General features: G+C 36.5%; 1 protein-coding gene across 1 annotated transcript in view; it reads right to left on the reverse strand.

Moving 5' to 3' along the window:
• Positions 1–17,654, reverse strand: part of USH2A (usherin) — an 843,890-nt gene that overhangs the window by 350,851 nt on the left and 475,385 nt on the right. The window contains exon 37 of the mRNA XM_031015607.3: positions 3,505–3,656. Coding sequence (XP_030871467.3) covers positions 3,505–3,656 — 152 coding nt within the window. The remainder of the gene's footprint in view (positions 1–3,504; positions 3,657–17,654) is intronic.

A 17,654-nucleotide genomic window follows, 5' to 3' on the forward strand; every position in this document is an offset into this window, starting at 1 on the left:
AAAAACATACAGACACTTTAATACATTGCAATTCTTTTGTTTGTTTTTAAATGGAGTCTCACTCTGTCTCCAAGGCTGGAGTGCAGTGGCACAATCTCGGCTCACTGGAACCCCCACTTCCCAGGTTCAAGCTATTTTCCTGCCTCAGTCTCCCGAGTAGCTGGGACTGCAGGTGCCCACCACCACACCCAGCTAACTTTTGTATTTTTAGTAGAGATGGGGTTTCATCATATTGGCCAGGCTGGTCTCGAACTCCTGACCTTGTGATCCACCCGCTTTGACCTCCCAACGTGCTGGGATTACAGGCGTGAGCCACCATGCCTGGCCATAAACTGTTATTCTTAATAAAACTCTTGCAGTGCACCAGAAATTTGTGTAAATGATATTTAATTTTTTACACCAACTCTCTTAAAGTAGACATTATTTCTCTTTGTAATAGTTGAGAAATCTGAGGCTTTGTAGAATAAATATATCTCCTAAGGGGGTATAGGGATTTAAGGGGTTTAAGCAGGTTGAAGGCAGACTTCCCCTATAGCATTTGCTTGACTATATTATATATTGCCATTAAGATTTAGATGTCTTAAATAATACACTTATTTGCTTCTTTGCAAAAAAAAAAAAGAAAAAAAAAACATGTGAAAGGGTGAATGTGTTTGTACATGTGTATTTATCCAGGTGTATTTATCAGTATAAGTATGACATCACTAAGGAACCAAGACAACTTTTTAGCCATATCACACAGCAATGACCTATAGTCTCGCATATCATCCTTAAGAGTCCCTGGAGAATCAATCCAATCAATGTTCCAATACAAGACACAGTCATAAAATTCTCAATCTTAGACTCCACTAGTGTTATGTAACATTGGCTAAGTGGGGAGTAAGAAAGCAAAGTGATTTTCTTATGGAAAACGTTATTGTATTTTATTAAAGAATATTACAAAATGTGAAGGGTTTCCCTCTAATACAATTGAAAGCAAGGAAAGCATTTAAAAAGTTCCTGCTGCATTCTGTTAATTTTTATGTTATTTCAAAATTTATAAAACCCCAATTTATTGAATTTAACTTGACAATGCACATTAGCATCTAAAAATTAGGTTCAAAGGCATTGTCAACTGTTTTCTATATTGAAATTTCCATAAGAGTCAAATACATTATTTGGTTGAGTAAGAACTGAAAAAACCACAGGAGAATCATTGTGGTTTGTTGTTGTTGTTGTTGTTGCTGCTGCTGTTTATTTTGTTTTGTTTTTGTTTTTTCCAGATAGGTACAGGGCAACTCCTTCTGCACCATAAATAATAGCTAACAAACTGGTCAGATTAGAAAAAAAAAAATGAGCTAATACTACATTCAAGTGGTAAGAATATGGAACTTCTGTATGTCTTTTTATTTTTAAAAATTCTCCATCAAATTCATATCTTTTATTATATGAGCAATTTGCAATTTGGAGGATGAACCATATCATATTTGGGACTGTGAAGCATATTCCTCATAGAAAACATTGAATAGTATTTCCCTGCATGTGTGGATAATCTAAAGAACAAGAATTATCATGAAGAAATGTTAGATGAACAAAAAAATTGAACTCTTTCAAAATTTATTCTGATTTCTGCCAGCAAAATATTTAAAAATAGAAATGATAAATTTTCTGTTTCAATGAAATTTTTTATTTAAAATGTCATAGCATCGGGCTCTATTTAGATGAATATCTTAAGAAACCGTTGTACACCATTGCCACGTTTGACTGAAATTTGTTGAGTATCACATCATAATTTAATGATAGAAAACTCTGCCTTTTAAGATTGATTCATAGATTTCTTAAGTCAATGAGGACACATTAAAAGAATCATCAACAAAAAGAAGCTGAATCTGTAATATCCTTCATGATTGTGCTAGCCATCCAGGGCTATTTAGAATACTCAGATATGGAATCACTTAATGGGCACAAAAATATTTCACAAACCAGTTGAAGACCATGGGCTTTAACTTCTTGGTAGCATATAGTTGACTTGTTCTAAATAAAGACATTGTTCTTCAATCCCAGTGATTAGAGGTGGATCATTGACTAGGGAAAAGCGTTTGCATACTGAGTACAGGATAAAGAAAAGTACCAAGGGAGAAAATAACTCTGTGCTGTAAGTCAGGATTGAGTCTGGAATCAATGAAGCCGTGGCAGACTAGGTTTTACAACCCAATTCTATTCCCCCCTTCCTATCAGAGCTTTGTGGCATTTGATTTCTTAAGGTTAACGTAGCTACTGTCTGTGCAGGATGCAGGTTGATAATGCAGGTCCCCCTTATTTAAAGTTGCCAGAACATCAGGAGACACCGCTGAACCAATTTTGTAGCCAGAACTACCATTTGCAGCTTACATTTTGAAAAAGTGTAAATTTCAATCTCATGTGATGTGTTCTTTTGTTTCTTTTTCTTTTTCTTTTTTTTTTGAATGGATAAGAAAAGCTGGCCTATTGCCATTCCTGCATTTAAGGGTAAGTATCCATCAGAGGGGTCTGGGCTATAAAATGCTTAATGGCAATAAAGACTACAGCTCAGCTCCGCCGATGGATGGTGTTAGCTGCTTGGAAAGCAACCAATCTCTGAAACAAAAAGAGAGGTGTGATCAAAAATAAGGAAGCAGAAATTAAAACATAGAGCTGCCTTCCAAGGTAATATTTATATAATATACTCTTCAGTGAAGACAGCATGCACTAAAATGATAGGGCATTAGCAAACATTGCCAAAAAATATCTAAGACTATGAGCATTTCCATCTAAAGAAGCAAAATCTAATTAATCAAGAAAAATGCACAAAAGTGTAATGTGATGTTTTGAAACTGAAGACTGTCCTGCTAGTTTATGATAATTATGTGCTATTAATTGGGTTTGAAAAATTATATTAGGAATAGAAAATATAATCTTGTCAAGCTGTTAACTGCTAATGAAATATAGATATACATTTCAGATACAGATTTCTGAAATATGAATATCAAAAGCTGATATTAATGTAATTTTAAATACCATTCTTATGAAGCTGTATCACATAAAACTATTTTATCCTAATAGATGAGGTAAACTCAACCTTTTAATTGATTACTTTTTGGGGAACAGTGTTGCCATATTGTGGCACTTATGGACTTTCAATTATTTTCACTTCTTAATCTTAAACTTACTTAGATGTTGAGCCCATGATTAGAAAGAAAAACATCAGCCTTCAATATGTCACTAAATTGGGAAAAATTTCATGTTTGCCTACTACACTAGCCAACTTATCTTTCTTTCAATAAAATGTAGACTCTGCCCTTCACTGGACCTATGTTCAGTCTTGAAATTTATGTCGAATATAAAATCTTAGTAACTCTTAAATGAACTTTTATAAAAAGAAAAATCTCCCACCCTGCTTGAAAGGCTAGCTGTGCAGAGGGTGAGTCACCGCCACTTACTTCTTCCTTAATATTCAGTGTCGTCTGACATTTAACACATTCCTAGAATGTAAATTTAGATACTCACCAGTGGGCCCAGAGCACAACCTTTGGCCGTGCATGCTTGGACTCTGAAGGAATGTAAACTCCAAGGAGCAAATCCATAAGCACGATAGCTGAGTTCTGAGGAATTGTGGATTAATATACCATCTAGATATAATCCATAACTCGTGATAACACCTGGGAAGATAATAATTGCCTTTCAGTATGACTACTAGACAATAGCAAAGAAGGTCTTAAGAAAGCAAGCACTCTTGATGTGATTTCTAGTTTCATGGAATCGTTAAATCACAGACTTTGGTATTTCTCCTTGTCTAAACTCTGTCTCTTACCAAAGGATAAAATAGATGTTACCCTTGAATATCAAATTGTAAACCTAATTAATACAGAGACAGAAATAGAACCCAACAGTTCCAGCATGAGAATCTTTGTATTGCATCCTGTTAACTGTTGTCATGTGTGTTCCAGATAAAAAATTAATAAGTGAAGCATACTTATAATTTGTATTGCTTTCTAAAAAAAGATATTCTTAATAGATATGCCCCAGAAGTAAATCAACCTTATTTGTTAATGCATTCTATATGACTCATAATGTATCAGGCACTGTTCTAAGCACCTGGTACACATTGGCTTCTTTTTAACCCTCTCTTCATAGCATTCCTATAACAGGCAAAGAGAAAAGGTATCATACTGGAGGAGAAACTGGCTTCCTACTGCACGTTGTCAGTCAGGACATTCAAAAGGGCATCTCTTTATATGACCAGGCCCAATCATATAAGCATCGAAAATCTGCAGCAACCCAAACAAGATAGAACAGGAAGGACATAGACCCCCTTAGTAATGAAGATCCAGTGGCCTCACTAAGTAAAAAATTCCAAATAAGCCGGGTGTGGTGACTCATACCTGTAATCCCAACACTTTGGGAGGCCAAAGCAGAAGGACCACTTGAGCCCCAAAGTTCAAGACCAGCCTGGGCAACATAGAGAGACCCTATCTCTACAAAAAATAAAAATAAAAGAACTACAAACAAATGAACTACCAGCTGAGGGAAAAGAGAAGAAGTTGTAAATATCAGCTATGGTCTCACAACTAATTATATAAACAAGAATTATAAATGCTATCATATTTTATTTCTGCTTATTACACAGAGATTTGTATATTGTAACCAATTTTCCTTCCTCCTTTCCCCATTGATTCATGTAAATAGGGTTAGTGGGTATTAATTTATAGTTTAGTTTTTTTATGTTGAAGAATATCCAGGTGGGTTGTGCCTGAACTAAGAGGGGAATTAACATCACCCAGATAAGAATGTGATGAGGGAGGTGAGAGCACCGTCATTTGTACAAAGCATAGTAGTATCATGTTCACTGGAAGCATAGAGTGATTGCTATTGGTAATGAAAGGTGGTGAAAAGTACAAGGGTGTGTGTGAAGGCCGAGTAGCTAAGAAGGTGATTCATCTGATGTCCGCCCCAGCTACACATCCACGCTTCTATTGCCTGTTCTGTACGGCTGAACCTACACACTACAAACTACATTTCCAACTCTCTTGCTTGTTGGCCTTCTATTAGGTTTTGCCAGTGGGAGGCACTGTGAGGAGGACAGAAGCAGGAAGAAAGAAAACGTCCAGCTTCTAGCTCCAAGAGCTGAGGCCTTTGTTGACAGCTGCTGTGTCAGCAGGGGACAAAGCACCTGCAGCCTCAAGCATTCCAGACAGAAGAAGCATCTCTTCTGCATTTTCTGCCTCTTCGGTAGTGGAATGTTGTTGGCATTTCAGCTCTGGTTGGGGCAGCGTCCCATAATGGTTCAAATGTCAAATCGGCAAGTATAGCAGTAAGCAGCAGCTCCTGTCAATCATCCTTTTCTTCCATCCAGTACCTGCCACCTTTCCCTTTTGTTCTTCCAGCCCTTCTTTACAACACCTTGAGAGCAACCTACTTGTATAAAATACCCTCTGTTTTGAATATCTGAAATGTTTTCTCTTATACCAGTCAGATCTAGGTCAATACATTCATTTAGGATTAAAGCATTTTTTATTAAATGAGTTAATACTTTTAAAAAGCCACTGCTGTGATTCATTTTCCTTTAAGGAGACAACCTTGTATAGTTTACCATTCTGATAAGTCCATTTCCCCTATTTCCAAATTTTTGGGAAAGATCCTTTATTTTACTCTCAGGTACCACTTGTAGCTCTAAACACACAAAAAGATGTGGCTGCCAGTATCTGTTTTTCTTTATTTCTGGTGTGACCATCTATGGTAACTTTATGAATACCTATGGAAGGTATTTGATTTAATTCTATGTAGTACTTGACACACAAAGACACAAATGAGTTAAAGCTAAGAAGTGAAAGGCACATAGTGAAAACACCACCTACCTATAATACATAGAAAATTTAAAGGGAAAAAAGATATAATCAGGTAATAACAATGACCAAAAAATTCTTACGTGTCAGGCTCTCTGTGAAGCAGTCAGTTGATCCTAAAAAAACTTATGTACAAATAGTGTGTTACAGAAGCTCTTAAAGAAACCATAACACCCTTGAAATGCTACCTATTTGACCTGCTTTTTAACTGAGATAGAAAGTACCTAAATCAATAGTTCCCTTTTCTTACATAATTGGGGAACAGAGAATGTCTTTTATGTTAGGATTATGTGCATAATATCTCATTTATCTGACATATTGGGAAATGAGATATTTTATAGAAGTTAATTTTCATTGAAACTAAATCTCATCCCCTTAAGTATGAACTCTAAAAATCTTAACCATTTTTGAAGGAAATCCTTCTAGTAAGTTCTACACACTTACCTGTCTTCTCACACAGAATATAATGAATATAATTGAATCATTTTGTGAAGACTGAAACTTTGATTATGGACATCAAAGACTACATTCTCTAATTCTATAATGCTTCAGTGATTGATGAGATACAGGGTTATTACCCAGCTTTTACCCTAAACATCACTCAGTGACTGCACCTTACCAATTCTTGTGTCATTGTTTGAGTTCTTCTACATCCTCTCTCAGTGACAGTTTCTCCAAATTTACTTCTTCTTCTTCTTCTTCCTTTTTTTTTTTTTGTCTATCTGACTCTAGTAAGTCAACCCTTAGCAATCTATGTTGAGAAGCTAGATAACCTTGACATCTGGAACTATGGATATAGAAAGAGCAGACAGTTATTGAAAGAAGGGCTTAGACTAAGATGAATACATGGCAAATAAGCTGAGAATGAAATTAAGTGATATTTGTGACAGTTAATTCAACTGCTCAAAAACTTTTTAGTATCCAGCGTGTATCTAATTAAGAGGTGGATGAGAATGAAGTCTAACTTTAACATAGGTGAGATCACACACACACACACACACACACACACACACACACACACACACAAACACAGAGTTACCCGGCATCCTGTAGGTAAACGGTATTTGACAGCATATGGAGGAAGGGCTGAAGGATGAATTGTGGAACCACACTGTAGGACTAGTATTATATTGATACACACACACACATCATATTAAGCTGATTTCAATATAAACAAAATCAATATAATATAAAACACTGTATGATTCAGCTTTAAAACATACTTTTAATAAGCGGTAAGTCTAAAACACCTATTAACATGACAATTTTAACTTCACTGACCTCAGATTCCTAAACAGAATAACAAAAACTAACAAATATAATGTAGTGGACATTTTAAACTGAAGCCTAAGGAGATGCTTTTTTCTTTAACTAGAACACAGGACATGTATCAATAGCTTTTTTTCCCAACGTTTATTTTAGATTCAGGGGGTTCATGTGCAGGTTTCTGACATGGGTATATTGTGTGATGCTGAGGTTTGGGATGTGAATGATCCCATCACCCAGATAGTGAGCATAGTACCCAACAGTTAGATTTTCAGTCCTTACTCCCCATTCCCTGCCATTAATCCTCAGGGTCTATTGTCATCTTTATGTCCATGAATACCCAATGTTTAGCTCCCACTTATAAATGAGAATATGCAATATTTGTTTTTTTGTTCTTGTATTAATTTGCTTAGTACAAAAGCCTCCAGCTTCATAGATGTTGCTGCAAAAGACATGATTTCAGGGTTTTTTCTGTGGTTGTGTAGTATTTCGTAGTGTATATGTACCATATTTTTTCATTCAACCCACTGTTGATGGGCACCTAGGCTGATTCCATGTCTTTGCTCTTGTGACTAGTACTGTGATGAACACACGAGTGCATGTTTCTTTTGGTAGAATGATTTGTTTTCCTTTGGGTACATACCCAGTAATGGGTTGCTGTGTCAAATGGTGGTTCTGTTTTAAGTTCTTTGAAAAACCTTCAACTGCTTTCCACAGTGGCCAAACTAATTTACATTCCCACCAACAGTATATAAGCATTCAACCCTTTTCTTTGCAGCCTCGCCAGCATCTGTTGTTTTTTGACTTTTTTTTTTTTTTTTTTTTGAGACGGAGTCTTGCTTTGTCGCCCAGGCTGAAGTGCAGTGGCGCGATCTCGGCTCACTGCAAGCTCCACCTCCCGGGTTCACGCCATTCTCCTGCCTCAGCCTCCCGAGTAGCTGGGACTACAGGCGCCCACCACCACGCCTGGCTAATTTTTTGTATTTTTAGTAGAGACGGGGTTTCACCGTGTTAACCAGGATGGTCTCGATCTCCTGACCTCGTGATCCGCCCGCCTCGGCCTCCCAAAGTGCTGGGATTACAGGCGTGAGCCACCGCGCCCGGCCTTTTTGACTTTTTAATAGCAGTCATTCTGACTGGTGTGAGATGGTACTCGTTGTGGTTTTGATATGCAATTCTCTGATGATTAGTGATGTTGAGCATGTTTGTTAGCTGTTTGTCTGCCTTCTTTTGAGAAATGTCTGTTCATGTCTTTTACCCACTTTTTAATGGGGTTATTTGTTTTTTACTTGTTGATTTAAGTTTCTTATAGATTCTGGATATTTGACCTTTGTCAAATGGATGGTTTGTGAATATTTTCTCCCACTCTGTAATTTGTCTGCTTACTCTGTTGATAGTTTATTTTGCTGTGCTGAAGCTCTTTAGTTTTATTAGGTTTATCTTGTCAATTTTTGTTGCAATTGCTTTTGAGGACTTGGTCATAAGTTCTTTCCCAAGGACAACATCCAGAATGGTGTTTCCTAAGTTTTCCTCTAGGATTCTTATAATATGAGATCTTACATTTAAATATTTAATCCATCTTGAGCTAGTTTTTGTATATGATGAAAAGTAGGGGTCCGGTTTGCTGCATAAGGCTAGCAAGCTACCCCAGCACCATTTTTAAAATAGGCAGTCCTTTCTCCATTGATTATTTTTGTTGACTTTGTAAAAGCTCAGATGGCTGTAGGTGCACAGCTGTATTTCTAGATTCTCTTTTCTGTTCCATTGGTCTATGTGTCTGTTTCTGTACCAGTATCATGTTGTTTTGGTTACTGTAGCCTTATAGTATAGTTTGAAGTTGAGTAATGTGATGCCTCCAGCTTTGTTCTTTTTGTGTAGAACTGCTTTGGCTCTTTTTGGGCTCTTTTTGGGTTCCATATGAATTTTAGAATAGCTTTTTTCTAATTCTGTGAAAAATGATATTGGTAGTTTGATAGAAATAGCATTGAATCTGTAAATTGCTTTGGGCACTATGGCCATTTTAGTGATTATTGATTCTTCCACTTCATGAGCATGGAACATTTTTCCATTTGTGCCATACATGATTTCTTTTACCAGTGTTTTCTAGTTCTCCTTGTAGACATCTTTCACCTTCTTGGATGGATGTATTCCTAGGAATTTACTGTTTTGTGGCTATTGTAAATGAAATTGCATTCTTGATTTGGCTCTCAGTTTGAATATTATTGGTGTATAGAAATGCTACTCATTTTTACACATTGATTTTGTATCCTAAAACTTTACTGATGTTGTTTGTCAGCTCCAGGAACTTTCTGGTGGAATCTTTTGGGTTTTCTAGGCATAAAATCGTATCAGCAAAGAAAGATAGTTTTACTTCTTCTTTTCCTAGTAGGATTTCTTTTATTTCTTTCCTGTGCCTGATTGCTCTGGCAAGGACTTCCAGAACTACGTTGAGTAAGAGTGGTGAGAGTGGGCATTCTTATCTTGTTCCTGTTCTCAGATGGAATGCTTCCAGCTTCTACCTGCTCTGTGTGATGTTGGCTGTGGGTTTGTCATAGATAGCTCTTATTATTTTGAAGTATGTTCTTTTGATGCCTACTTTGTTGAGGGCTTTTATCATGAAGGTATATTGGATTTTATTGAAAGCTTTTTCTGTATCTATTGAGATGATCATGTGATTTTTGCTTTTAGTTCTATTTATGTGATGAATTACATTTTTAAATATATTTCCAACTCAAGGAGATTTATGAATACATTTATTGATTTGTATATGTTTAGCCAAACTTGGCATCCTAGGAATGAAGCCTACTTGATTGTGTTGAATTAACTTTTTGCTGTGCTGTTGAATTTGGTTTGCTAGTATTTTGTTGAGGATTTTTGTGTCTATGTTTATCAGGAATATTGGCCTGTAGTTTCCTTTTTTAGTTGTGTCTTTGACAAGTTTTGCTATCAGAGAGATGCTGGCCTCATAGAAAGTGTTAAGAAGGAGTCCTTCCTTCTTGATATTTTGGAACAGTTTTAGTAGAATCATTACCAACTCTTCCTTGTACATCTGGTGGAATTTGGGTATGAATCCACCTGGTCCAGGTTTTTTTTTTTTTTCTTTTTTTTCGGCGGGGTAGGGGGGGCAGTTCCTACCAAAAACAACAACAACAAACAAACAAAACACATCCTCAGAGACTATTATAAACACCTCTATGTACACAAACTAGAAAATACAGAGAAAATTCTTAGAAACAAACAACTTCCAAAGAATGAATCAGGAAGAAATTAAAACTCTTAGCAGACCAATGTCAAGTTCGAAAATTGAATCAGTAATAAAAAAAAAATCTTTGCTAGCTTCGAGTTTAGTTTGTTCTTCTAGGTGAGATGTTGGTTTGTTAAATTGAGATCTTTCTAATTTTTTGAGGTAGCTATTTAGCACAATAAACATTCCTCTTAACACTGTCTTTGCTACATCCCAGAGATTTTGGTATGTTGTACCTCTGTTTTCATTTATTTTAAACAAAGTTTTGATTTATGAGTAGCTCTGGGGAAAGTAAGATTTTGAGTCCTTGAAATGCCATGTAAGTATTTTCAAAATTATAGAATACTTAAAATAATTTTTTAAATTAATTAATTAATTAATTATTTTGGAGATGGAGTCTATCTCTGTAGCCTAGGCTGGAGTACAGTGGCATGATCTCAGCTCACTGCAACCTCCGCCTCCCAGGAGGCGAATCAAGCGATTCCCTTGCCTCAGCCTCCCAAGTAGCTGGGATTACAGGTGCCTGCCATCACGCCCTGCTAATTTTTGTATTTTCAGTAGAGACGGGATTTCACTGTATTGGCCAGGCTAGTCTCGAACTCCTGACCTTGTGATCCACCCTCCTCAGTCTCCCAAAGTGTTGGGATTACAGGCATGAGCCACTGCCGCCAGGCCAAAATAATTTAAAGTAATTTAAAATATGCTCGGGCCCAGCATGGTGGCTCATGCCTATAATCCCGCATTTTGAGAAGCCAAGGCAAGTGAATCGCTTGAGTCTAGGAGTTCGAGACCAGCCTGAGCAATGTGGCAAAACCCTGTCTCTACAAAAAATGCAAAAAGTTAGTTGGGCATGATGACATGTGCCTGTGGTCCTGGCTATTTGAGAGGCTGACGTGGCAGAATCACTCAGGCCCAGGAGGTCGAGGCTGCAGTGGGCCATGATTGCACCACTGCACTCCAGCCTGGGTGACAAAGTGAGAGCCTTTCTTAAGAAAGAAAATTAAAATGTTCTGATCACTTACTTTGAGTCAGACAATAGGGTACATGCTTTTATGCATTATTTTCTTTAACACTGACAACTCCAAAAAATAAGAATTGTTATTGTCATTGCCGTAAAGAGGAGGGAATGGATTCTTAGAGGGGCTAACCCATTTTACAGGGCCATACAAATATAAATTTAGTTGTGGAAACTGGCCATCTTACCCCACTCTGGTCACTACTCTTGTTATATGTTTCTGGTCTAATTTCCTCTTCTAAAATTTTTAGGAATTTCACTTGAATTAAGAACTGGTGAACATGCTCTGGTTCTAAAAGCAATCAAGATAAGCCTAATAAAAAGATTAGTATAAATATATTGAAAGTCAATCAAGTGCAAAGTACTATACTTGGTATTTTGGGAAGTAAGAACAGAAAGAATAAGAATAATATCTACTTTTATGGAAGTAAGAAAAGAGTTAAACATAGGTATAATTAAATAACAATTCAAGGGTTAAACAAGGATCATAAGCACCACAACAACTTTATGCCAAATGAATGACATAATTAAATAGTAGACAGTAGGTACAGGACCCTCTAGCAGGGAATAATCACTCTGGCTAAAGAAGTGCTACATGCTTTTTAGAGCAGTCAAGTCTTCCACATACAGTAGTGGGGACTTCAATAAGTCATATGATGAAGCTAAGTCTCCCATGAAAGGTAATATGTGAAATACCTATGTCTCAGGAAGATGCTTCTGGTGAGGAAAATGACATTTGCCACTGCCTAGAAGTAAGAAAGTGCAAGGTTTAGTAAAGGTATCCCAAATAGATCAATAATCTGTTGTTATTCCTGTAGCTGGATGTATTAGTCCCTTCTCATGCTAATAGTAAAGACATACCTGAGACTGGGTAATTTATAAAGGAAAGAGATTTAATGGACTCCCCAGTTCCACATGGCTAGGGAGGCCTCCTAATCATGGCAGAAGGTGAAGGAGGAGCAAAGGCATGTTTTACATGGCAGCAGGTAAGACAGCTTTTGCAGGGAACTCCCCTTTATAAAACCATCAGATCTCATGAGACTTATTCCCTGTCATGAGAACAGCATGGGAAAAACATGCCCCCATAGTTCAATTACCTCCCACAGGGTCTCTCCCATGACACATGGGGATTTTCACAATTCAAGGTGAGATTTGGGTGGGAACACAGAGCCAAACCATATCACTCGATAAAGTCTAATAGAAAACAAAACTTCAAAGGGAATTTGGGGCCTTGAATGACACTACAAGGAGTTGGGATTTTATGATGCACAGGAGACCATTAGTGTTTTTATGAACTGACTAGCGACAAGATAAAGTCATATACAGAAAAAACAATCTAGAATCACATATAAAATAGACTGGAGTAGGGAAGCCCATGCAGGCAGTAACAGTGAGATGGTTAAAAATATCAAACAGGAAAAATAATTATTAAAGACGTCTTTTCCTGAATGTATAGGAAGTAGTCGTGAATGAGGCAGGGATGTGGGAATGCTGCATTTCAGCAGTAGTCTGTGGCAGAAGAAGTATCTTTAGCAGTTATATATACTTTCTTTTTAATTAAAAAAAAACTTGTGACACTTAGGGATGGAATGTGTTAGATTGCAATATGGTATGATAAAATCACTATTCAGAAAAGAGTGTTCCTTTATCAAACATGAACAATGACGTTAATCTCATAAAAGCCTACTTCCAAAGTACTAACTTACCCTTCTGTTCCTGGTTAAAAAGGGAATTGTTTTTCAGTGTGAGGATAAGAAGAAACCATGTCTTGTGATGGAATTGTTCTGTATCTTGATTATATCAGAGTTAAAATCTTAGTTGTGATATTGTATTATAGTTTCAGAAGATGTTGACATTGGGAGAAACTGAATAAAGATACATGGAATCTCTGTTTCTTATAATTTCTTGTGAATCTGTAATTATCTCAAAATAAAATATTTAAATTAAAAAATACTGTTGTGCAGGGGAGCATGCCAGGTAAGAAGACACAAACACTTTAAAGTCCAAAGAAGTTTATGCTAAAACAATAATCACTGGATTGAGTGTTTTAATCAAGTACTATTTAATCTTCAGGAAAAACTCTTGATAGTGGAATGGGTTTTATTTTAGATGAGAAAAATAGATGACAAAAAAAGCTTTTAGAGACGTTTGGTAACTTGGCTAGTGTTATACAGCTAGGAAGTGGTAGAGCTATGTGTCGGCACTGAAGCATTCAGACTCTACAGTGCATACAACTTTACGGCTTCCATATACCTATTTTTTCTACATTTTAAAAATCACATAATAAAACATAACATATAAAAATATATACAGTATCAATTCTATTTTAATGACAAATTTAAAAGCAAAAGGCCATGTAATCATCACTCACGTTGAAAAAATAGAATGTTGCCAGCACCCCAGAAATCTCCTGTCCATAATTGGATCCCTTTCCCTTCCTCACAGATAAATATGAGGACTTTTGAAGAACCATGTCCTTGCTTTTCTACTGAGAAATGCATCCCTTAACAACATAATTAAGTTTCTCATGGTTTTCTAACTTATATTAATAGTTATGTTGTATATATAATTTTTGCATCTTGCTTTGTGTAACATAATATTCATGTGTTCTATACATGTTTTTGAGAGTAGCCATACTTCACTCATTTTCACTACTGTGTAGTATTCCTACAGGGCAAATGTTATTTATTTATTCTACTCTTGATAGATATTTAGAATGTTTCTATATTTTGGCTATGACATCAATGTAATTATACACATTTTTGTATATGTGTCCTGAAGCGCATATACAAATTTTCTAGGACAGATGTCCTGGAGAGGAATTGTTGATATATGTTCAATTTTACTAGACAATGCTCATCTCTTTTTGAAAGTATGTCAATTCTAGTGTACATGTGAGTCCATGTGAGTTCTCATTGTTCTACATCCTCAAAAAGACCTTATTGTCAGACTTTGAAATTTTTGCCAGTATTAGATGTAAAAAATGGTATCTTGTTTGGGTATTATCTTTTACTTTTGGGTTATTACAGAAGTTGGCCCATTTTCTTATGTTTATCAGACATTTAATTTTTCTTCTTTTGTGAAATGACTTTTCAGATGTAAACTCCAGTTTGTTATAGATGTGTAGGCATGTTTTATATATTCTGGATACAGTTTTCTGATGGTTACATGTGTTCTAAATATCATCTCTCTTATTATTTATCTTTGTGGGCACTTATAGTATATTTTGATAAAAAATAAATGTTAATTTTAGTAACTCCTTTATTATTATGAAACTACATTTTTATAACTAATAATACTGCTCACTGTAAAGTCTTGTCTGATATTAAAATAGGCACATCAGCTTTCTTTTCTCTTTCATTCTTTGACTTTCAACCCTGTTGTATGACTTTGTTTTAGAGGAGGAGGCTTAACAGCTAGTTCAGGGTCCTCTCCTCTGGCCTTGAGGATTCCTCAGGATATAACTATTGGCTAAACACTCCTTGCAACACTACCTCAAGGAGTATACCAAATCCAAATAAATGGGAATCCATTTGAAGACTATCTACTAGTCCAAGCAGCAAACCTTATTGTCAACATCTTTTATAATTAATGGTTAGCTGGCATTAATGAGATGTAGCTGTACCAAGGAATGGATGTTAATCATTTACCAGATAGCCTCTATAAATGTTGTGGTTTCATTCAATGGCATTTTACTAAGCTTTGAGGAAAAATGAGGGAGCACTATGCCTATCGATATAAAAAGATGTTTACTCCATGTGAATTAGAGAAAAAGAGCAAGTTGCAGAACAGGATAAATTGTATGGCCAATTATTTTGAAGTATCAATTTTGTGCATATACATTTAAGTAATAATTATTCATTCAATCAACAAATTAGTTCTTGAGTGCGTCTGCTGTTCTGGGAACTATTTCAAAACAAAGTCAAAAGCTTCCAAGCCAATTGTCTTCTTTTTCAGGGATCTTCCTCCAACCACTTCAGCCCTTCTGTCATGACCATGCACCTTTAAAACTTGGTTAGATAGCTAAAACTCACTAAGCTTTCATTTCTTGACCAACAAAATGGGGTAATATTCCTTGCCCTGGTGGCCTGACAGTTGATCTGAGAATCAAACAAGTGAGCATATATGAATGTGCTTTAGTAATAAGCACTGTGCACATAGAAGGGACACACATAGTGCTGTCCCTTGCTTCTAGTATGAGTTAAAGTTTTACTTGCTATAGGAAGCTCACCTTAGACTATCTCCTCCAATTCTGACCTATGTCATGTGCTGCACTTCTCTTGTAAAAACTAAACTAACATCTCTCAAAAACAAGCTTAGGCAGGTCTGTATTCCTCCGTGGCACACTATCTGTCATTAGCCAATAGTTTCTTATATTTGTATGCTATGTTTTCATTTAAAATTCATTCCTTTCCAATGAAGTCCAGAAAGTGCAAAGAAACAAGTATTTACTAAATACTGTAAAATAATTTTTGTAAGTCTGCTGGATTTAGATTTGGTTTCTGGTAGTCATCTGGCTCATCAGTAACTATGGGGTAGCTACTATGAGCCAGACATTGTGTTGCATGCTGGTAATACAGAAGTTGTCAGAACAGTCATGGTTACTTCCTTCACAAAACTTTCCATCTAAGTGAAAGAACAGACATTAGAGGTATTATGAGGATGTAAAGTTTACTTTTTAAAAATCAGATGGATAGAAGGAAAACATGGGATAGAGAAGGGAGAGGTGGATGCTAACCTAGTCTGAGTAGGATACGTAATAGGGCTTATCTGAGAAACTGACCTTGATTTTTATTTAATTTTATTTATTTATTTATTGAGATGGAGTTTTGATCTTGTTGCCCAGGCTGGAGTGCAATGGCACACTCTCGGCTCACCGGAACCTCCGCCTCCCAGGTTCAAGTGATTCTCCTGCCTTAGCCTCCAGAGTAGCTGGGATTACAGGCACCTGCCACCATGCCCAGATAATTTTTGTATTTTTAGTAAAGACGGGGTTTCGCCATGTTGGCCAGGCTGGTCTTGAACTCCTGATGAACTCCTGACCCCAGGTGATACACACGCCTCAGCCTCCCAAAGTGCTGGAATTACAGGCTTGAGCCACCACGCCTGGCCGAAACTGACCTATAAGCTAAACTTGGCACTCAGAGCTACTTCATCAAGAGGAAGATGTCATAAACCATTATTTCACTAATGATAACAAAGAAATATTTTATAACAATAAGTGAAAAGCTTTCAAAGATATATCAATAAGTTGATTATTATTTGAAAAATTAAATATGATGGGTTTGTTAGATAAGCAAGCCGCCACTAGAATCTTTGAGCTTGGCTCTTCTTATTGGCCTTTAAGATGTCTATTGTATTGAAACAAAGTTTAAGAAAATGGAATTTTTGTTCATTTACTTATTTATTCTTGCCACTCTTAGCATGAAGAAAGTCATTTTAAATTTATCTTCACGCACTACCCCCCCATCAAAAAAACAAACACACACACAAAAAAACCACCTCTCCGTGTTAAATGTGGATTAAGTAAAATTTAGGAATGAGTCAGGGTTTCAACAGGAAACCAATGACAACTCAAATGGCATGGAAGAGATTTTAGTGGAACTCCTATTTACAAAGATGCGGACAGGGTTAAGGGAAAGCAGCTAGTGATAATAAAGCATTCCCAGCTAGTACTAGCTAGGATTCCTAGACCATTTTAACTAGTTGGCTAGGAGCCAGTAAACTTCTTTATGTTTGTAGGGGAAAGGGTGAGAACAAATTCAGGAACCTGGAGAAAGAAAGAGGCTTCAAATAGGAAATGTAGCCTTTACTGGAGGAATGCAACCCTGGAATCCAGAGCCATGCAGAAAGAGAGCCAGGGAGAATAAGTTCTGAGACTCCATGCTCCTCTCACCCTCTCATCTTTTGCTGTTGCTGCCCATGGACAAACCAACAGGAAGCCAGAGAGAGAGGAAGCCCATTGCCACTGTGAGGAAGGTTCAGCCTTACAGGGCACGGGGCAGAGTTGAAAAGGAGTGAATCTAGAAAAGCAAAAGAGAAATATTCACCATAAAAAATCACTTACTCTATTATATTGTACCATATTGTATTTTTTCAGGCTTTTTCTTGCTTATTCTCTGGCGCTAATAATCAGTAAGACAGCTGAAGCAAAATAAAACTGTAACATGCCATGTGGCAAAGGGGGTCAGGTTCTGGCTTAATTCAGTTTAATTTAATCTAGTTCTAGACATTCAGTTCTTCAATGGATAATCCACAAAATGGATACTTAATTCCCATTGGCTGTACA

Source organism: Gorilla gorilla, chromosome 1 (genome assembly GCF_029281585.2).
Source record: "Gorilla gorilla gorilla isolate KB3781 chromosome 1, NHGRI_mGorGor1-v2.1_pri, whole genome shotgun sequence".
Classification (NCBI taxonomy): domain Eukaryota; kingdom Metazoa; phylum Chordata; class Mammalia; order Primates; family Hominidae; genus Gorilla; species Gorilla gorilla.